The sequence below is a fragment of the Rissa tridactyla genome, chromosome 15, assembly GCF_028500815.1.
Source record: "Rissa tridactyla isolate bRisTri1 chromosome 15, bRisTri1.patW.cur.20221130, whole genome shotgun sequence".
Lineage (NCBI taxonomy): Eukaryota > Metazoa > Chordata > Aves > Charadriiformes > Laridae > Rissa > Rissa tridactyla.
Window position 1 is genome coordinate 5,792,988 of NC_071480.1, and position 19,698 is coordinate 5,812,685.

General features: G+C 45.0%; 1 protein-coding gene across 4 annotated transcripts; it reads left to right on the forward strand.

The window, feature by feature from the left end:
• The first annotated feature begins 1,120 nt into the window (after nucleotides 1-1,120).
• Nucleotides 1,121-18,474, forward strand: WDR45B (WD repeat domain 45B). Of its 4 annotated transcripts, none has more exons than XM_054221575.1 (10): nucleotides 1,121-1,343; nucleotides 7,303-7,377; nucleotides 9,829-9,930; nucleotides 10,597-10,684; nucleotides 11,244-11,338; nucleotides 12,785-12,975; nucleotides 14,904-14,989; nucleotides 15,809-15,910; nucleotides 16,447-16,568; nucleotides 16,892-18,474. In XM_054221575.1, exons 1-10 carry the CDS (start codon nucleotides 1,277-1,279, stop codon nucleotides 16,996-16,998), a joined length of 1,035 nt encoding a protein of 344 aa, XP_054077550.1. In that variant the 5' UTR covers nucleotides 1,121-1,276; the 3' UTR covers nucleotides 16,999-18,474. The 4 variants fall into 4 exon arrangements, with proteins under 4 accessions (XP_054077550.1, XP_054077553.1, XP_054077551.1 ...); XM_054221578.1 differs by having other exon boundaries at nucleotides 16,511-16,568; XM_054221577.1 differs by lacking the exon at nucleotides 1,121-1,343 and adding an exon at nucleotides 3,142-3,164.
• Nucleotides 18,475-19,698: the final 1,224 nt, after the last annotated feature.

A 19,698-nucleotide genomic window follows, 5' to 3' on the forward strand; every position in this document is an offset into this window, starting at 1 on the left:
CACCTGTAGCCACTCCATGCAGAGTGAGTAAAGCCTGAGCCTGTAGTTGGAAAGAAGATGACTTAAAAAAAGCAAAGATGGGCTTGTTATTTCATGTGCGAAGTCTCTTGAGTGCCTGAGGAGACCAAATCTTGTAAAGATGCAATGTAATTATTTCTTTCTTCTTTTTATATATATATAGGAGTGCACAAAGAATAAGGTACCGTTGGTCACTGCAGGTAGCTCCAGGACTGTAATGAGCCATTGTAAACTGAAAAGCCATATAATTTCTAAACAGAAGTCTGCACTAGAGACAAGCAGGTCACAAAACACGAAGCCATTGGTGTGGAAGGCACAGAGCAAGGAAAGGAAATGAGTGCTCACAAAGGACAGGGAACAGCTGGCATTTGTGTGAGCACACACACAGCATGGACTTCCAGCTAATCACACAGTCATGAAATAATTCCAGTTGGAAGAGGCCTCAGCAGGTCCCTCATTTTCCTTAAAGTAAATTCACTGTTGATCTCAGATCAGGTTGCTCAGGGCCTTGGGTATTCAGAACTTCCAAGGTTTCAAGTTGGGGTTTTTTCTCTGTGGTGGTGGCGTTTGGGTTGGGTTTTTTTGTCAAGTTACGGTATCCCGGATTTCAGCATCTTCTAAATGTATTTTCTCTGTTTTTGCTGGTCTGATGCTCAGTACGCCCTTGCTGTGAGGGCTTTCACCCAATGCCCCGTCCCCCGCCAGACTCTGGGTTCGATCCCGGCAGCCCCCTGTGAGGCGGGGGATCCCCGCGGGCGCGCCCAGCCCGGGCAGGGTCGGAGGCGGGCAGCGACAGGCCTGTCCTCCTCAGGCGCCCGCAGCCTGCGCCCGTGCCCGCGCCACCCTCGGGCCATATACTCCTCCAGCCAGCCCCGCGAAAACCCCTCGTCCTCAGACACGCACCTCGCTGCTGCCGCCGATCCTCCTCCTCTTCCTCCTCCTGCCCAGCGGCAACACACCCCCACCACCGCCTCCGCTCCCTCCCTCACAGCCGGCCGCGCGCGCGCCATTCCCGCCCGCCCGCGGGGGCGTGGCGTGGCGCCGCTCGATTGCTCGGCGCTTCTCCCGCTGGCGGGTGGATGTGCTCGGCGCTCGGCGGCGGTGCCTGGCAGGGTCGGAAGCAGCCGCCGGCCTGTCCGCCGCGGCGCGGCCCGGTTCGGTTCGGCCCGGGCGGGCTCCGGCGGCGGGGCTGAGGCGGGCGGGCGCCGCCATGGTTTAAAGGGCGGCGGGCGGAGGCGAACGCGAACGGGCAGGAGCCATGAACCTGCTCCCGGCCAACCCGCACGGCAACGGGCTGCTCTATGCCGGCTTCAACCAGGACCACGGTGAGGTGGCGGGGCCGGGCCGGGCCGGGGTGCGGGGGGAGCGCGCCTCCGTGAGGGGAGCGGGCGGGGCGCGGGGCCGGCCGGCGGCGGGTCCCCTCTCCGTAGGGCCGGGTCCTTGGCAGCTGGTCTGTGGCAGTCAGGAGCCCGGCGGAGGTCGCCGCCCGGGGCCGGTGAGGGGAGTGCGGCCCCCGCCCTGGATCTGGGCCCGCCGCCGCGCCCGGCAGCGGTGAGTAACCGGGGGGCGGCCTCGGCGGCGGCCCGGAGCCGCGATCCCGGAGGTGCGATCCCGGCCTCGGGGGCGGCGGGCAGGCGGGGTCCCTTCCTGCCTGTGTGTCCCCTGCTCGCCCCCGCTGCGGCTGACAGGATCCCCGCCGTCTGGTGGCTGTAGCTGCCGCGGTTACATCGTCCCAGCCGGGAGGCTTTTCGCAGGGGGGTGAATTCACCGTCCTCTTGTCGTAGCTGGGGTGCGCGGGTACTGGCCGCCTTGGAGAGGATCGGCCGCGGGGAGCGGGGGGAGAGCAGAGGAACAGCCGTGTTTAACGTGCACCTTCAAATACATCTGCCGCTTGGATGGCGCTTCGGTACTTGCCGCAAGTTGCGCCGCTTCAAATTGGGCGGCCTGCCTCGTGTGAGGCTGCCTTAAATCCTGTGCTCAAAGGGGGGTGCTTTTGAAACCGCCTTACTGAAAAGGTAACTCGCAAAATGTCACTTTGTTAGTGTAACTAAGTACTTTGCATTCAAAATTAGGGGTGTAGCTTTTTTTTGCCCGATTTGTATTTTTAAAATTATGATTAAAACTACTAATCGTATTGGCAGGCATCTAAGTACAGGTACATGGACCACTGAAAAGCTTCAGAGCTGGCTGCTTGGTTTGTTTTTTTTCTCTGTGTTAGAAAGGGGAAGCCCTTTTCTAGCAAGGGGGTGCATATGCCTCGTCGTGCTTTTGCAATATAAAAATAGCCCCAGTCTTATGCGTAAGTGTCATTTTTGTGGAACGAGGAGTAGAAGGTCATAATTTTGTAATGTCCTTTTGTCTTAACAAATAATACTCTTGCCTAAGACAGTCTTGCAACTTCTGTCACTGCAGACTGCAGTTCATGTACCTGTTGCTGATGCTGTTGAAGTCGTGTGTAAACACAAATTATTCTGTAGATTCTAGTCTAACATTTCTGATGATTTGTCAGTAGTATTTCAAGCTGTTAATGAAGCGACCTTCTTGGTAGCTCTCTTCATGCTATCCTGTTGGCTTGAAAACAACAGAATAATCTGTTTTTCAGCAACTCTGCACTTGTCTTCATCTTGCATTTGCAACAGAGATGGAAAAAGAGATTTGTGCGGATGTGCTTCATTTCCCATCTGCAGGGGTCTGTAATGAAGCAGTAACGTTTGATGCTTGGCCTGTGACAGGGCTGGGTTATAGAAAGAACTGCGTAAGAAGCTAAGTTTCTCTTTTACTGCACAATGCCTTTAGAACATCCTTTTAGTACATAGAACTTGTTCTTTGTTGCAAAGGCTTCCTTAAATTCTGTAGCAGTAAATGCAACATAAACACTTTTTTGAATAATGTCATATCCCGAGTATGTTAATGGATTTGTTTTGGGAATCTTAAACTGAGCAGCTTATTCCTAACAGTATTCCGGTCCCGCCCTACCCAGCCTGGCAAGACGACTGAATAACAACAAAAACCTTGAACAAAACCCGTATTTGGCTTTCATTTGCAGGCTCCTGGAGCTCTTCCTGCTTAGGTGTGACGACCTTTGAACTGTAGGTAGCATGCAACTTTTCCAAAAGGCCCTAAACTTGTAAAGTGTTAAAGGAAAGGTAATTCTTTGTCTGCTCAAAGAAGAGTAGACAAGAGGAAAAGCTCACTTCTTCCTTCTTGCTTCTCCCAAAAATAGAAATATGAGTCACTTGAGTGCTGAAGCTTAGTAGTGTGGGTGTCTGCATATATTGTCACAATAACCTAATTTCTTAGTAATTTAAGACTAGCCGATCCCGTAATGATGGGAAGATGGGAGGAATGATCTAATAAGCCTCTCCCAGTCGTAACTTCCATGACCGACAAGTGATAAAGTAAGCATCTGCAGTATTTCTGAAATGGGCTTCCCTTACTCTGTTTTGAGTGATACTCAATTTTTATATTGGGTGCCTTTGCCACTTTTTGTTTTTAAATTAAAAAATAAAGAAACAATATAACCCCCCAAAATGTAAGGGTCATATTGCAAGTTGTTCTCCGTTGTTTTAAAACAGAATACTCTGACTTTAGGTTCTTAATTTCAAGCTGGTATGCTCCTGATTTCAGGCGCTTTTCTAATGCATTCAGAAGGACGTGGAAGTGCTTTACAGAAATGAACAGACAAAACATCATCATAAATTACCATACCCGAAAGTATATGTGTAAATTACTGACAGGTTTCTCTTTCGTCACTGTTGTAGTCTAAAGCTAGTTTGAAAACTGAGGTGTGGACTTGTTTTGGTGTTGAAACACTTGGCTCATTCATCTGATCTCCTTTAGTGGACTGAAATGTTTCACTATAGGTCCCCGTAAATGGTATCAGGATTCTGTGCTCCCTTAACGGCTTTAGACAAAATTTGCTGTGGCGAGGAAGACTGATGTGCTAGGAATTGCGCCTGCCATGGTCACTTCCCCAGACTTCTCTATTGCAATTTCTGGATCTTGGTCCCCAAAGCCTGCAGACTACTTTATGTCAGCATGTCCCCTTCAGCTTGTGGTATCTTCCAGGACATCATTCATTTAACCCTTCCTTTGTTTGTTTTTCTAAAACCAAAAGAAAAAACTCACTGTGGCCTCACTGAGACTGTTGGCAAATAGTACTTTTACTGTGGGAAGAAGCACAACTGTGGGTTAGGGTAATAATTCTGTAATAATTAATTTACTAAAAAAACCGTAGATATCTGAGTTGTCTTCTGTCAGCGGCTCTTTGACAGCACGTCTGTCCCTTCTCAAAATGCGATGTGAACCTCCCGTGGAAGGAAGCGTGCCTGTCACTGTTGCAGCTCCTGGCTCTGGCAGCCCTTCCCCAGCACTCTCCTACACAAGAGCTTCCAAGCTGTAGCTGAACTGTCCAACTTGTGATCCCACTGGTAAACGCTGGGATCAGATGGGAAACACTGGGCTCCAAAGCTGTTCCTGTAATCTGGAATTGAACGAGTAGCAGTAATCTTCCTCTATGTTTTTCTCGTTTGGCTCGGGGGTTGCTGTGACTCAGAACTTCGTATCTCTCAGTAATGAGGTATGGGGAATATAGCTGTTACTCACGTTCCCCCAGTTCTGGTGTATTGTCTCCAGTTTAAAGTATAGATATTCCCGAGACATTAAAAGCAGCCCACATCTTAGTCATCGAGGTCAGTCCTGCGGAAGAGCTGTAGTGATGCTACAGGAAATGTAATGTCTGTGTCTTATTGCATTAGGAGTGCTCTGTTTGGGTGGTGCTGATATTAACACAAGTAAAACTTCACAGTGCTCTCTTATTATAGAACAGTTTCAGCATCCCTCTCCATCTCTCCTGGGATTCCAATATTGTGTTAGAAAACAGTCGCTGGAAAAATAATTGTATAGATAACACACTGCAGCTACCAGAAACAGATTAGTTCTCATCCTGTATGGTGTTATTTTATATAGAGAGAAATGTTTCCATTGTAATTTGCTTTCTAATTATCCCGATAAAGTATACTGCACAAGGTCACAGCTTATTAGTGCTGTCATTTCAACACAGTGCATTCTTATGTAGTCAACTGACAGAGCAAACTAGAGAGTGATGCACTGAGACGGGAGGAGGTAAAATGAATATAGTTAATTTAAAAGCATCTATTTCAATATGTCTACTAATCTTTCTATAAGTACTATATTCTTGTTAACCATTCTCTGTCTGTGTTTCCATATGTAAACAAGTACTTTTTGCATTTAATTTGTTACAGAATCTTGGACAGGGTGAAGCTGAGCCTGCGAGTCTTTTGGGTTGGGGGAGTAGGGTTTTGTGTGTGGTGTTTTCTTCACCGTTAACTAACTGTTGTACTGTCGGAACAGCCCAGTATATTGGGGCTGTGACTCTGCTCTTCGTGAGTATATGTAAAATAAGTGGGTTAATTTGTTTCCTTTTTACATTGGAGGGTGCAGAGATGAGTCTTGTATACTCGTTTTTCCTTTGTATGTGTGAGTTCAGTGAATAGGAACCCTGAGGATGCTGCCAAACATACGCAGCCCCCCTCATAAGATACTGGTCTGTAAAGCAGAGGATGTGTGTGATGCCTTTTTTCTTGTTGTTTTTGCTGTTGGGTTTTGTCAGTTGAGGGGTTTGTGTTTGGCTGTTGTGTTTTGGGTTGGTTGTCTTTTTTTGGTCTGTTGTTAGTTGGGTTTTTTTGTCGTGTTTTGTTTTGTTGTTTTTGTTTTTTTTTTTTTAAATGGTCCTACCTAAAATGGAACTCTTGAAGTATTAAAAAGGAATCTCAAATTGGCTGCATTATTTTTCCCAAATTATGGAGTTTTTAAACTAACACTGCTGTCAAGATCAAGTTTATTATAAGTTTTTGTATTGTTATGTGAGAATAGTGATTTTGTTCTGGGTTATAACAAACAAATAAAATTGTATTGTTTGTTCTGACATCTTAACTTGCATCAAGATATGAGCCATGGAAGACTTGTACTGAATGTTGCTCGCTTGCTTTTCAGGGAACATATGCCTTTTTTTAATTGAGCTTATATTAAGCTAATAGTACAAAAACCACACAGCCAGCTCGCCCCGTGTGTAGTGGGGACCAGTGCTGGTGGTTGGTGAACCGTTAATGCCAGGAATGCCTGAAACGCCTGAAACACTCTCTTGCAGTCTGAGCCTTTCTGCCGCAGTCTGAGCCACCGCTCCACAGTGAAACATTCTGGTCTTGCGGGGAGGAAATCCTGGGTCACCTGGCTGTGGGGAAATGGTTTGGAGACCCGATGTTTAGGGCGAAGACTTCCTTCCCCCCCTCACCCTGTGATTTTGGGGTATTCAGTTTGGGGAAGGGGTGCATTTAGACACAGCTCCTCATTTTTTTATTTGGTGGGTTCAAATCGTTGCAGTCCCCACAGTGCATAAGAATAAAACCACCAGACTAATTTGAATATCTTTGTTCCAGTACCTTGAAGATGTTAACTGGGTTATAGTGCATATAAATTGTGTAGCAGCTAATCTTCTGTCAGTCTGCCTCTAGTGACTGTAGCTGCTTCTTAATGACTTGTAATTGCTCTAACTTCACACTGGCGTTTCTTAGTATTAACAACTGCATTCACTCATTAGTGAGTAAAACAGCAGGACAGGATACTGGTGGTTTGATGGATTCCACTAAAAAGGCACATGCATAATTCTGTACATAAAAGTAACTAAAATAATTTTCCAGAGTATTTTAATCTGGCTTCTACTCATTCGCTAGTTTAGACTTAAGCTATTGGCACGTAATTATTGGCATCTGGCAGTGGTAGGCTCTTGTTAGAGTATTTGTAAAAACTGTGTTTGAGAAGCTCTCTGCTGTGGAAGTATGAACAATGGATCATGCTTCATATAGTCGTAGTCACGGTGTAAAGTTGGATCTAATAAGAAAAGGGGGGTTTGCTTCGTAATGCCTCTTGGACCATAGAAGTTAAAATGCAGGTTTCTTTCCCTCTGTAGCGCATGGCATAGGATACAGACGGGTTGGGAATTGCTCTCCTTTCCTTCTATTGTTTTCTCACCTGTCTAGAAAGAATACTGAGAACTTTTCACTTCCAATAGGGGCCAGGGTAGAGGACAACTTCTCCAAACAGTTTTCACTTGCAATTACTAACAAAGCCTGCAAGTGGTCTTCAGCTTGAGTTTAACAATGCAGTTACCAAGTAATGCTCTCTTAACCCTCTGGCTCTCGCTCAGTTCTGGAGCGTATCTCACAATTACTATATATGTGTATATATATGTGCTTTTTACTACAGGATGCTTTGCATGTGGAATGGAAAATGGATTCCGAGTTTATAATGCAGATCCACTCAAAGAAAAAGAGAAACAAGGTAAAATGCTTACTTATTATACCATGCTAGTTCTGTGTTGGAAGCTCAGCCTCCTCGTTTTTTTTCTGTAAGATTCTTGCTTAGCTTTCACCATTCCATCACTGGAGGGCTTTGAATAAAGCCTCAGAAAAGGAAGTCCATGCTGGTCCCAAAGGGACTCTCACTTATGCCTCTGCCTTGTCAGATCTTTATATGCTATTAATTTGCATAAAGCTGGCTGATGATGAATTTGCCTCACTTTCTTGCAGAGGCTGAATTGTGTTGGCAGCTGCTGATGTTTGTAGTCCTGAATAGGAGCTAAGTTGCCTGGTTATTCACAAGTGGGAGAAGAATTGCTCGCTGCAGTGGTATTATGTATCAGCAAGAGAAGTTGTTCTGTTCTTGTGCAGTAATCTGGATGATCTAGTGTAGCAATAGAACTGCTGCCTTTTTGCTGGAGACCTGGACACAACATTTCTTGAACTTGCTTAGAGTATTGCTTGCGAGAGTACTGTGAGCTCAGACCTCTAATACTCTAAATTTTATGTTCTCTGTGTGCTTAAAAAATTGGGGAGGATCTTAAGGCGTTAAACCTAGTGTCATATCTTAACAGAAATGACTAGGTGAGCTATATTAACAGGTAGTGGGGCTTTTTTATCAGAAAGCAAACATAACTGAGTCAAAATAAGGGAAAGTGAAACCTAGCCATGCGATTCTAACCCTTAAATATAGGAAGAACGCTGCCATGCTAAACAGGTTTCCCAGCACATCCAGTCTGTGGTGATAGAAATGATTTAATAAGAAGAAAAATGTATTTAAAGCAATTCCTATGAAACCAGAAACTAGGCATGCTTTCACTTTCTAGTGCTGTAAGAGATTTCAGTCACTGTTCACGTGGCCAAAGCCAACAAACTATTTTCTATTCTTAGTACTAAATTCTTCCATAAGTCTCCATTGAGACTAGCACACTATGATAGTGTGCTAAAAGGATCAGAATTCAGGTTGAAGTCCTGTTGAGTTCCTTGTCAAAACTCTCCCTGCCAGTAGGTCTGGACGTACTTCCAGAGATGTTTCTTATCAGTCAGATTGCCTTTTCCCCTGTGGATTTGAGAGGTCAGGCTGTACTGGCTGCAGAGGCACACAGAGAAATCTTGTTCATCTTTTGTGTATGTTTAAACCTACCTGAGATAACCTCAGTTGGAGCTTGTCTGTCTGATTGATTTCTGTAACCCAGTATGAAACCAAGTCTTAACTCTTAGGCCCTGGCTTGTCTGTCCTACTTCCAGGAGTTCGTGGAGTTCCCCGTCCGAGCATCACCTGTCAGAACTGCAAAGATAATGGTTAAAGTGTCTGTTCTAACATAGATTCAGAACACACTGCACATTCTTAAATTGTCTCAGGTTATCATTTGTAAATATTTTAAGACTTTTTGTCATGGTGATAATACCTCTTCATATCAAAATGCGCTGTCGTGCTTGAAATGCTTTAATGGACTTAAGAGGAGGACCTGGTGCGGAAGGGGGGAGTGTCCAAATATAATTGTTCAGGAAGGAACCATGTCAGTCAGAAGTGTTATTGAAGAAACCACAAGGACTTGTATGAAATCCAAGGCTCTCCTGCTCCAGTGTGAATACCTTTCCAGGCATCTACCTTCAGCGTTGCGTAGTCAAGTCCCAACATAAATTCCTCATCCAGACGTACTGCAGTGCTTCTTCCTGTCTAACTGCATCTCCCTCGTCCTATCCTTCAGTCCACGTCTCTCCATTGCAGGGCTTGGTCCCAGCTCCTCGGCTGTTTTTGCTGTTTTCTCCCATCCCTGTTTCTGACAGCAGGTCTCTCTTGAGTCCTTGTGAAATTGCAGCTTTCCCTCTAGCTTTGAGATGGTTTACTAGCTACGTCCACCTTTCCCATCGCAGCCTGCCAGTGTGGGGGGGTGTTGGACAGTCTTAGAAGGAGAAGCTTGTTTTTAACTCTGCTCATTAACCTTGAAAGCCACAGTTACAGCCTCTGCTCCTGACAGTTCAGTGCCCTCTCCCCAGTGGAAAGCCAAGCATCCCTCTAAACAAAGGGAGTGTAAACAAAGCCAAGCCCCCACTCAAATGTCATCAAATAGAAAAAATCTTTTATTATAAAATCCCCTTGTTGATATTTTGTTCCTCCACTTGCACCATAAGCACAGCATCTTATTCTACTTCTTCTACAGTTGAGATTCTTAAAAAGAAAAAAGATCTGATCCTAATCTTAAACAAGCACAAAAAAAATCAATCAAATGGGGGAAAAAAAAACCAACACAAACCCCTTACTCTTAGAAGATTTTCTGTGTTTTAAGGTCAGCCAGGGCAGGAAGATATGATTCTTCTCAGGTGTCTGAGAAGTGCTGGACAAGGTGAGCTTTTCTTGTAACAGTGGTAAAAATGAGATGGCATTTTAATGGATTCTGACACTTTTAAATAAAATATATTTGTCTTTCAGAATTTCTAGAAGGTGGTGTTGGCCATGTCGAAATGTTGTTTCGCTGCAACTATTTAGCATTAGTAGGTGGAGGAAAAAAACCAAAGTACCCACCTAACAAAGGTGAGTCTTGAGGAACAAACCTTGTAAGTGTTTGCCTTGGTGTCTGTGTGAAACTGCCCAAAGAGCTCCCAAACCAACTGCCTTGAGCTGGGGTTGGGCGTTCTGAAGGTTGTCTCTGTGTGTGCGTGAAGGGGATGTGGCAGCAGGTTTAAGTAAACGTGGTGAAATGCATTGCGCTGCTGCTGTGGCAGTGTCCCCAGGCAGCTCCCTGCAGTGACCAGTCTCTGAGACCTAGTGACAAAGCCTGTACTCCCCACAGGCAGCTTTGCAGAGACTCTATGGCTCAGCAACCTGCAGGGGAAAAAGTCCCTGGCTGGCAAGCTGTGTATGAAAATATGCTACTTGTGTTTTGGCCGCTGCTTTATTTCTTTGATAGTCCTCAGAGCAAAACAAAAAAGTTGACTGTCTTTAGAAAAATGTATTTTTATTGTCAGCTTTTGCAGTTAGAGTTTACGAGCTCCTACCCGCAGGGGTCATAGCGTAAAGCCTGGGTTGCTATGTAGTAGCTAAATACCTTCTGGTGAGCAGGATGCCAGTCTGTAACCGCTTAGCTACTGGATGCTCCTCTTTATTAGCCTTCTCGGAAACTAGAAGTTGTTATAATGGAGATAACGTGGATCTTTGGATATGCCTTGATGATCTAACACAATCTCTGCACTGTTGTAGTAATGATCTGGGACGACCTGAAGAAGAAGACTGTCATCGAGATAGAGTTTTCTACAGAAGTCAAAGCAGTTAAGCTGCGACGAGACAGGTAGGTACAACAAACGTGTTCCAAATGCGTGGCTTGGCTTTGGACGCTGTTCTTATTCATTTCCAGCTGTTTGTAGAAAGGAAAAAGATCCTGCGTTAACACCTAGATAAACACCACCAGCAACTAAAGGTACGTCAGGCTTTTGGGGGCAAGCATTAGGTGTTAGCAGATCACAGCTCAGGTATACTGGTATCTGACACCTTGGTGAAAAGCCTGTAAGACTTTCTGGCCCCCTAATGCAGGGCAGTGTTCTCCTGGCTACTGCTTTTTCTAGGTATGGAGGAGCGTGAAGGGAATTCAAGTGGATCTCTAGAGCAAGAGCATCTATTAGTCAGCCGGAGTCTGTGTATGTGTGGGCGGAGGGGTTCTGCTGTCACAGCTTTGGATAAAAGTGCTTTGCAGGCTCAGAGTTGTATATTTTTTTTGCAAGGCTGGGAGTCTGTCCGGGGGAGAGGGCAAAAGAATATAGCCATTAAATCAGTTGAAAGCCTTTGCAGATCTGAACTGATATGTATGTCCCTGTTTTCCCCAAGTCATAGGAACTTCTTGTCTGTTTCAGAATTGTGGTAGTCTTGGACTCGATGATTAAAGTTTTCACATTCACACACAATCCCCACCAGTTGCACGTCTTTGAAACCTGCTACAACCCTAAAGGTGAGTTGAATGTGCGGGCTGGGGAACGGGAGCAAGTTTATTCTGGTCTTGACATGCTATTTATCTTTAGCTGCCAGAATCAGTTTTGTTTAGTAAATCATTAAACAGTTTACATACTGCACTATAGTCATGCCCTTTGGAGATGCTTTTGTGTTTATAAAATGGTTATTAAAATTTATTAATACTTGGCACAAAAAAGCCTTTTCATGTACTCCTGTTATAGATTTGATTTCTATAAGGGCTATATGCTTTCTTCTGTAAAGAACCTGTAAACTTGACGTATTTTGTGCTGAAATCTTAATTACAAACTCTATTGAAGTGCATCATTCCTCATTTCTAATAGAGCTAGAACTGGCTAGCAAACTATTCTCTACGGTGTCAAAAAGAGCCCAATTAGCAAACTGATACTGTTCTTTTTAAATAGCAAGGTAGAGCTTTGTCTTTTGTTGAAACAAGAAGATGTCCTGAACCAAGCCACGTAGTAGTGCCACCAACTGTACTGTCTGGTGCAGTGATGCCAGCGCGAGGCTCCAGGTAGGCGTGGGAGGGACTGAAGGACAGTTACAGGAACGACGGAGCCAAACTCTTCTTGACAGTCCCAGACAGGAGAACAAAGGGTGTTGGCCGCGCTTGATATCTAGGGAGGATCAGCTTGTACTTCAGGAAGATGTTTTCACCACGGGGAGGTTCCTCAGCCTCGGGGTCCCCATCTTGGGAGGTTCTGAAGCCTGTTACAAGTGAATGCGGACCTGGTGGCTGCGTTCAGGGCAGCCCAGCCCAGCTGCACGTTCGGTGTGCTGACTTACCCACAGGCTGCTGGGCTTACGGCGGTAGAAGTATGCTGTTCCTTGTGACACCCACCCGTTGCTCTGCCAGCTGCAGGTTGAGTTTGCAGGAATTTACTTGGTATCCGCAGAACACCTGGGAGAGCTGTGATTTACTGTAAATGGTCTGCAAAAAGTTACGAAGAAAAAAAAAGTGCAAGTGCCATAAGAACCAAGTTCAAACATGAATTAATAATAATCAGTTTTACTGATGGAGGAGAAACTAAACTATCACCCATTATAAACTCTTAGCTTTTTTGAGCTGCTAAGGAGACTTTTTTTTTTTTTTTTTAAATAGCTTTGCTGTAACAGACTGATGGAGCTGATCTCTGAAAACATCCAGATTCTGGATAACCACAACTAGATTTCTTTGAAATAAAGTGATGACAGAAAGTTAAAATTATGCTACTCCCTTACTTCTCTGTGCTCTGCACCTATGGATGGATCGTGTTTTGGGATACCACAATAGCCATTAAAATGAAATTCTGATTTACTACGTGTATGTTTGTTTATTCTGAAATTACTGGTATCTTAGAAACTTATGTTTGAGAACTTTATTAGATTATGGGAACTGCACAGTTATTCTCTTACTGTTGTTTTTTTTTTTCTTTCTGTCTTTTAGGTCTTTGTGTCCTTTGTCCAAATAGTAATAATTCTCTTCTTGCATTTCCTGGAACACATACTGGGCATGTGCAGATAGTGGATCTCGCTAATACAGAAAAGCCTCCTGTCGACATACCGGCTCATGAAGGAGTCTTGAGCTGTATAGCTTTAAACCTGCAGGGAACAAGAATTGCGACAGCATCAGAAAAAGTAAGAATAATCTCCTCCTACCTCTGACTTACTATGCGTTCTAGTGTAGGAACTCCCTCTAAAATTGGAAGTCACATCCCTTTGTAGGAAAGGTGCAGAAATAACTAACTGGGAAATTTGTCATTGAAATAGGCATTCGCAGTCTTTCCCCCCTGCTTCTTTGGGATACCCAAACACCAATCCAAATTCAGTGTTTGTGTTTTAGCTGACTGTAGCAGTCACTCTTCAGTGACATTTGAATGAGATCTGGCCCAAGCAATTCACGTGTTTCATATGTTTTTCAATAAATACTATTCATTTTAAAAATGGGGGGGGGCTTATTTGCATTCTTTCACCTTTATTATTTTCTGCTTAAATTGACTTTAAAACCACTGGCTAAAGAAATACTTGCGAACAGGTCTGTCATACTGGAGGAGCTGGTTCTGCTCTGGCTTAACTCCTGTTACAGACCAGGAGGGAGGTGCACTGCCTCCATTCTTCTCATACACGCACTGCAGATGGTTTCCTGCAGAATGTAAATGATAAAATGATTCTTGGACTAATTACCAAATTCTGTGCAGTTGCATATTACATAGGGCTAAAGAATGCAATACAGTGACAAAAACCTGCATAGTACAAACCCCTTTGGGCTGGGCTGATGTAGAGATGTAGAAAGAATGCGGAGCATGTCCCAGACCTGCCTTCTCCCGGGGACCTTCGGGGAAGGCTGCTAGGGAGCTTCATCGCCCAAAGGAGGTTCCACTGGCCCCAGCACTGTGAGGTAGATGGGTACGAAGCAAGTTGAATACTCGCTACCTTCTTCCACTCAACTGAAACGAGGTTCTCGAGGACAAGCTAAATTAATCCAACTGGTCTCTGTTTAGAAGAGTTTCTACTGCACAGCCTATAGCTCAAAAAGCTGAAAAAAGAAAACGCAGCCATAGTCTCTCTTAGCTAAGCTTAATTACTGTATGTCTTCTAAAGAAAGCTCTTAAAACTGCCAGCTCCATTGCTAAATAGCATAATAATCTGCTAAATTTGTACTGAGACATTCCTTTCTTTGTGTAGAGACAAGGTTCAAGCAGCACTGTCAGACAGAAATCGGGGTAGCGACAAGCTGCCATACTGAGCGTACAGCTCAAGCTCATGTCTTGAATCAAAACTAAGCTGACACCCAAATCTTTCTCTGCTGGGCTCTCTTCTTTACTGGCGCGCGACTGGAGAGCTGCATTCGCTAACCAGGTGTATAACGCAAGTTGAAGGTGACAATGTGTACCCACTCTTCATCAGATGAAAGTACTACTGATCGCTTTATTTGGGACACACTGACTTGTTTTACGTCGCTGGTGTCAGGCTTGATTTAGTCTAAACGAAGTACAGTTTTCTAATGCAGTATTCTGCCTGTAACCCGACTCATCTGTGGCGTCTCTCAGATTTGGATCAATATAGATAATGAGCATGCGATAGGTAACTAATTCTTCTAGATTACTTCAACTGAACTAATTGCAAGGCAAGACCATCACAGCCTAATTATACTTTAATGGAAAAAAAAAATAAAAATTGCACAGTACCAATCAAAACCGAGTGCTGACTGGGTGCAAGGAAGAAATGACTTGCAGAACCCGGGCACAGGAGGCTGTACACACGTGTGCTCTAATGTTCGCAAACCAATGCCAGGGCTGCACCAGTGCTTTAGAACATAACTTGGATGACACTTACTTAATTGGGTAGTTAAGTAACACGACTGTATACTAAAGCATTATAGCGTTGTGGGGGTGCGGAAATCGATATTCTTCCCAAATCATTAAGAGAGGTTCTCTCAAATCTACTGAAATGAAAACCCCGATTGTGTATGTAGGGGCATGCTGGGCAGATAGAATTTTAGGATGCGCTCACAGGTGTAAAGAGTGTTCTGCCTTTCCTAATATAATGCTTGATTCCTTTTCAAGGGGACCCTCATAAGAATATTTGATACTTCATCAGGGCATTTAATCCAGGAGCTACGAAGAGGATCACAGGCAGCCAATATATACTGGTATGTTTAACTACTTTTGCTTTGTCTTCTGGTGGGTAGCGTTGTGCTGAGGCAGCCTGGTAAAGGGCACCCGAGTCATCTTCAAACAGCAAAGCAGCGTTGGGCTGCCACGGGCACAAGGCAGAACTCCGAGCAGCTGGAGGTCCCAGGGCTGCACTGGGCCTGCTCGGTGCTGGCGAGGAGAGGGCAGCAGCCGCCAGCTGTGTGAGCCTGGCACAGATTTACAGGGCTTGGGGCAAAAACATGTATATTGATAAGCCTGCTTCTCTGCAGAGAACAAAGGGTAGCTGGGGGGATACTTCAACTTCACACTGAACTACAGGGAATGCAATGATGCAGTCTAACACTTCCCTGAGAGACAGGATAAGTACCCAGGGGCGAGTGGAGTGTTTATTGCAACACAGCGCCGCTCTGCATGAGAGCGCCCAAGGCAGAGGTTTGACTAATCCACTGCTGGAAGCATTATCCCAGGAGAGGGGAAGGTTCCATTCTGCTGGTGGTGGTGCATGTTTTATCCAGTACCTGTCTACTCCTCGCAGCAGAGGTCGTGCACTTTGTTCTGGCAGAATGGCCCACACGGATGGTGTGCAGGTCAGGGCAATCTGCTGCATGGCTGGTCCTGATAAACCAGGTCCTCGCCCCCCAAGGGGCTGTTCATCCTGTCAGTAAAGCTGAGCTGGAGGGGACTCAGCTGCTCCAGGTGAGGAGCTGTTAACGCCTCGCCTGGCAGCTGCTCTAGGCAACTGCAGGAGGAGAATCGCGTACACCGGAAGCTGTGGCTGTGTTCCAGTAGATACTACAACTCTGTGTTCTCTACAGTATTAACTTCAATCAGGATGCTTCCCTAATCTGCGTATCCAGCGACCACGGCACAGTCCATATTTTTGCTGCAGAAGACCCTAAAAGAAATAAGCAGTCAAGGTAGGGTTTGAGCCCTTCTGAAGCCTTTGGGGGGGCTAAGGGGTGTGGTGTGCCCTCCTAATAGTTTAAAACACCGGTCTTGTCAAGCAGTAGCTAATACCTGCACTACTGGAGGTAGTAATATTAATCTGCTGTGCTTGAGAGAAGTTGCAGATTTAGGACTAACAGCAGCTGCCAAGTTTCTGCTGTCCCTTGTGGGGCTGTACAGTTCCAGCAGAAGGTTAGGGTGGGATTATTTAGTGGCTATGCCTTAGCATGAACATATGTTGTAGATGCTTCACATAAAGCAATCTCTACTAAAAAAATCAACCCTTTAGGCAGTTTTTGCAGTCACTTTTGAAGTCAGAAAGGTGGTTGTAGGGTCCCCTTCCCTAGAAGGGGAATCATACATATTACCTGATACTTAGTAAAAGAAAATAAAAAGCCAATCAAAAATAGCAGTTAGCGTGAACCCTGCGACTTGTTCAAACACACCAGAAGTTCTAAATCAGCTCTAGTTAACACCTTACTAAGCTGTTTTTTTCTCTCTCTTTCAGTTTGGCCTCTGCCAGCTTTCTCCCCAAATACTTCAGTTCCAAATGGAGTTTTTCCAAATTTCAGGTTCCCTCAGGCTCTCCGTGCATTTGTGCCTTTGGAACAGAGCCAAACGCTGTCATAGGTAGGTACTGGAGGCTTCCCCAGGTTCTGTCTGGAGGACCAGGTTTTGACCTACGCTGGCTCCGAGCGGACGTTGCCTGTCCCTGTCAGCTGAGAAGAGCAGCTCTCACTGCTCGGCACTGTGAGGGAGTGAGAGCCAACAGCGCCCCGGGTGGGTGCAGTGCTGGGCTGACTGGCACTGCATGAGGACTGGCTTCCCGCAGGTTCCTCCAGAGCAACTCTGCGTGTTCCATTGGCTTGGAGGGTCAGTTTAAGCTATAGCTGAAGGAACGGAACTGTACCTCTGGAACAGCTGAACGTAACATGACTTTGTTTCTGTTTCAGCAATATGTGCGGATGGCAGCTACTACAAGTTCTTATTCAACCAAAAAGGGGAATGCTCAAGGGATGTCTATGCTCAGTTTCTAGAAATGACAGACGACAAGCTTTGACTGAGTTGAGGGAGTGCATGGGTCAAAGTACTGCCTCGGCTATTCCACATCTTTGGAAGGACAGTATATGAATGTCCAATACTGATCAAGAAGTTTAGCAGACCTCACTGAGAAGCCTGGCCCAACATGATCAGAAGAAGCTCTGCAGTAGTGGACTACGTATGTTTATTCTCATTTCTGCAAGTATTCATCATTAAAATCTCTTTGGGTTACTGTCATCAACTCAAGTTTTCAAGATGTGGCTTTCAACAAGCTTGTGCCTATTGGGTTTCTCTTAATCTAAACTGTGAAATGACTTTAGATTAAACACGAGTGCCTGCCACACTAAACGATCTGCAGGGGGCTGTACAAATGTACAACTAGCCTTAGAAAAAGGGATGTGAAAACGGAAGACTTTAGGCATTGCTTTACTTCCACTGAATGGCTGGGAGTGGGGGAAATACTGTGGGTCATGCCAATAAAACTCCACGGGCTTGGCTAGGAGCAGGAGTGCTGCCTTCTCCCCTCCCCTGAGCACATCTTGGAGCAACAGAGGAGAGGAGATGACAAGCGCGTAGCCGTACACTGTAGCTTGAACCATGCTCATCCTCTGAGCTGGTGCAGGGGCTCGGGTGGTGGTAGTCCTGTGGCCACAGGCTGCAGCTCACATACACGTACCGACGGTGGTTGAGCAATCAGCACTAATTGTCAGAGGTGCCAAACTGTACATAGTAGCTGAAGGCACGTTTAGGCACTAGCTGACCCAACTAACCTCTCCTTGGTGCGTGGCGCAGGCAGCCGGGGCACACAGAGCTCCTGTATTTGTAGAGGCGATTCCTTCTGCAACAAAACAGTGATTCCAGGTTTAAAAACCACCCTTGGTACCGGTGTGACAGCTGTACTGAGTGCTTCCAGAACTGCTCTGCTTCAACTGGAGGACTGGACAGGCCACTTCCACAGCCAGTACAATAAAGGAGCAAGGTGGCATGAAGTACAGATCTCTGCAATGGCTTTAAACTTGCAAACTTTTCTTTCTTTTTTATTTGAGATGTTGCATACTAAATCCTGTTGGCCTAGGGACAGTTAGGTTAAACTAAACTGACTGACTTGTAAACTCTGTCCCTAAATTGTTATATGGCAATTAATATTTTCTGCTAAACTAAGGCACAAGATACTAAAACTAGAAACTGAAATAGACACAAGCTCTCCGTTCATAGCACTAACTACCTGGGGGAGGGAAGTCTTGCTCTTCTGAAATTTAATTTCACAGATGCTTCAAATCTGACATGCCTGTTCACTCTAAGATTTAGCTGCAAACTCTCTAAATTTGACAAGTTTCTTTTAGTGTCACATTAACATACTAAGGACTAACTTCTACGCAGATTTTGATGTCAAGGTTGCATGTTGCTTTTATGTGTATTTAATCACAGAAATTGTTTTGCACACTTATTTGTACTATGTTATTTCTTTTAAATAAAAGTGACTAATTTTGCTGTATTCACTGATGATCACCGCCAAAGTTCCTATTGCCATAGGTTTTGGGAAATAACTGTTTAACTGAGGAAGCGGTGGTTGTTGAAGGACAGAAATTGAATGACGCTGCCCCTGCCATGCAAACACAGGACAGCAAGAACGCAAGTTACGGCTGGGGACATGTGGGTTGGTATTTATACCAAAACAAGTACAACTTCCAGTGCAAACCAGGTCTTGTTCAGCTCTGCTCACCACTGCTGCTGTTCTGAAGCTTCTTACCTTTTACCAGCTGTGTCGGTTGACTGATGCAGTGGAAACCACCATCTCCCCAGCGAAGTGCGTGCGCAGGAAAGCATTAGAAACTGTTCTCCAAGGATGATTTAAATCCTCTCTCTGGGGCAGCTGTAAGCTGTTTATGATCCAGTCAGCTGCGCTCACTTTAAATAGCAAAGAAACTACTTTAACTAAAACATTAAGCCTTCTGCACAGTGTTTTGAAGGTTTTACATATCTTAATCTGCTAAAGCACCCTCCCTGCCCTGTCCTCCCATTAAAGTCATCCTATAGTTGACCAGGGATACTAGAGCATATTGCTTGGTTGATTGAAATTCTACTGAACTTGTAAAACTTCCCCTAAACATCTGTTCTAGTGTGACAAAAAGAATGAAAATCACACTTAACTACACATGCAGACAACAGTGCTGTACTAATGATGGTATCCATTAATACATACCTAAATGTATTTAATCTCAAATTCCTTCTTCTTGTACTACTTGCAAATCTTATCTTTAAGTATATAGGCTATTTTACAGGGATCAAAAATTAGGTAAAGGAATGTGTCTTCCCAGCTGGTGTTGGCTCCAGGTTGCTCTGCCATACTCCATCACATCACTTTCTGCTGTACTGCATCATGCAGGTAATTTTAATGCAAACTTTGCATTACGTGGGATAGTGGATAAACATACCTCAACAATGGAACAGAACAGTATTTTAGTTAGTCACTTTTTTGGAAAATAAATAGTATTTTAAGTATTCGATAGACCGCATATCCACCATGTTGATTTATTTATGATACTGCATGGCTGCAGCGCCCAGGTATACAGCAGTAATGCTCACCCACCTTTTCGGCCTCTCACAAAGGCCCGGTCTTCCTGGGCAGGATGTTAAAGAAGCGCTTTCCTCAGAGAGGAGCTCGCACTCAACAGAAGGCAAGGTTTAAAAGGCCTGAATAAGCAACCAGTCGCCTTTC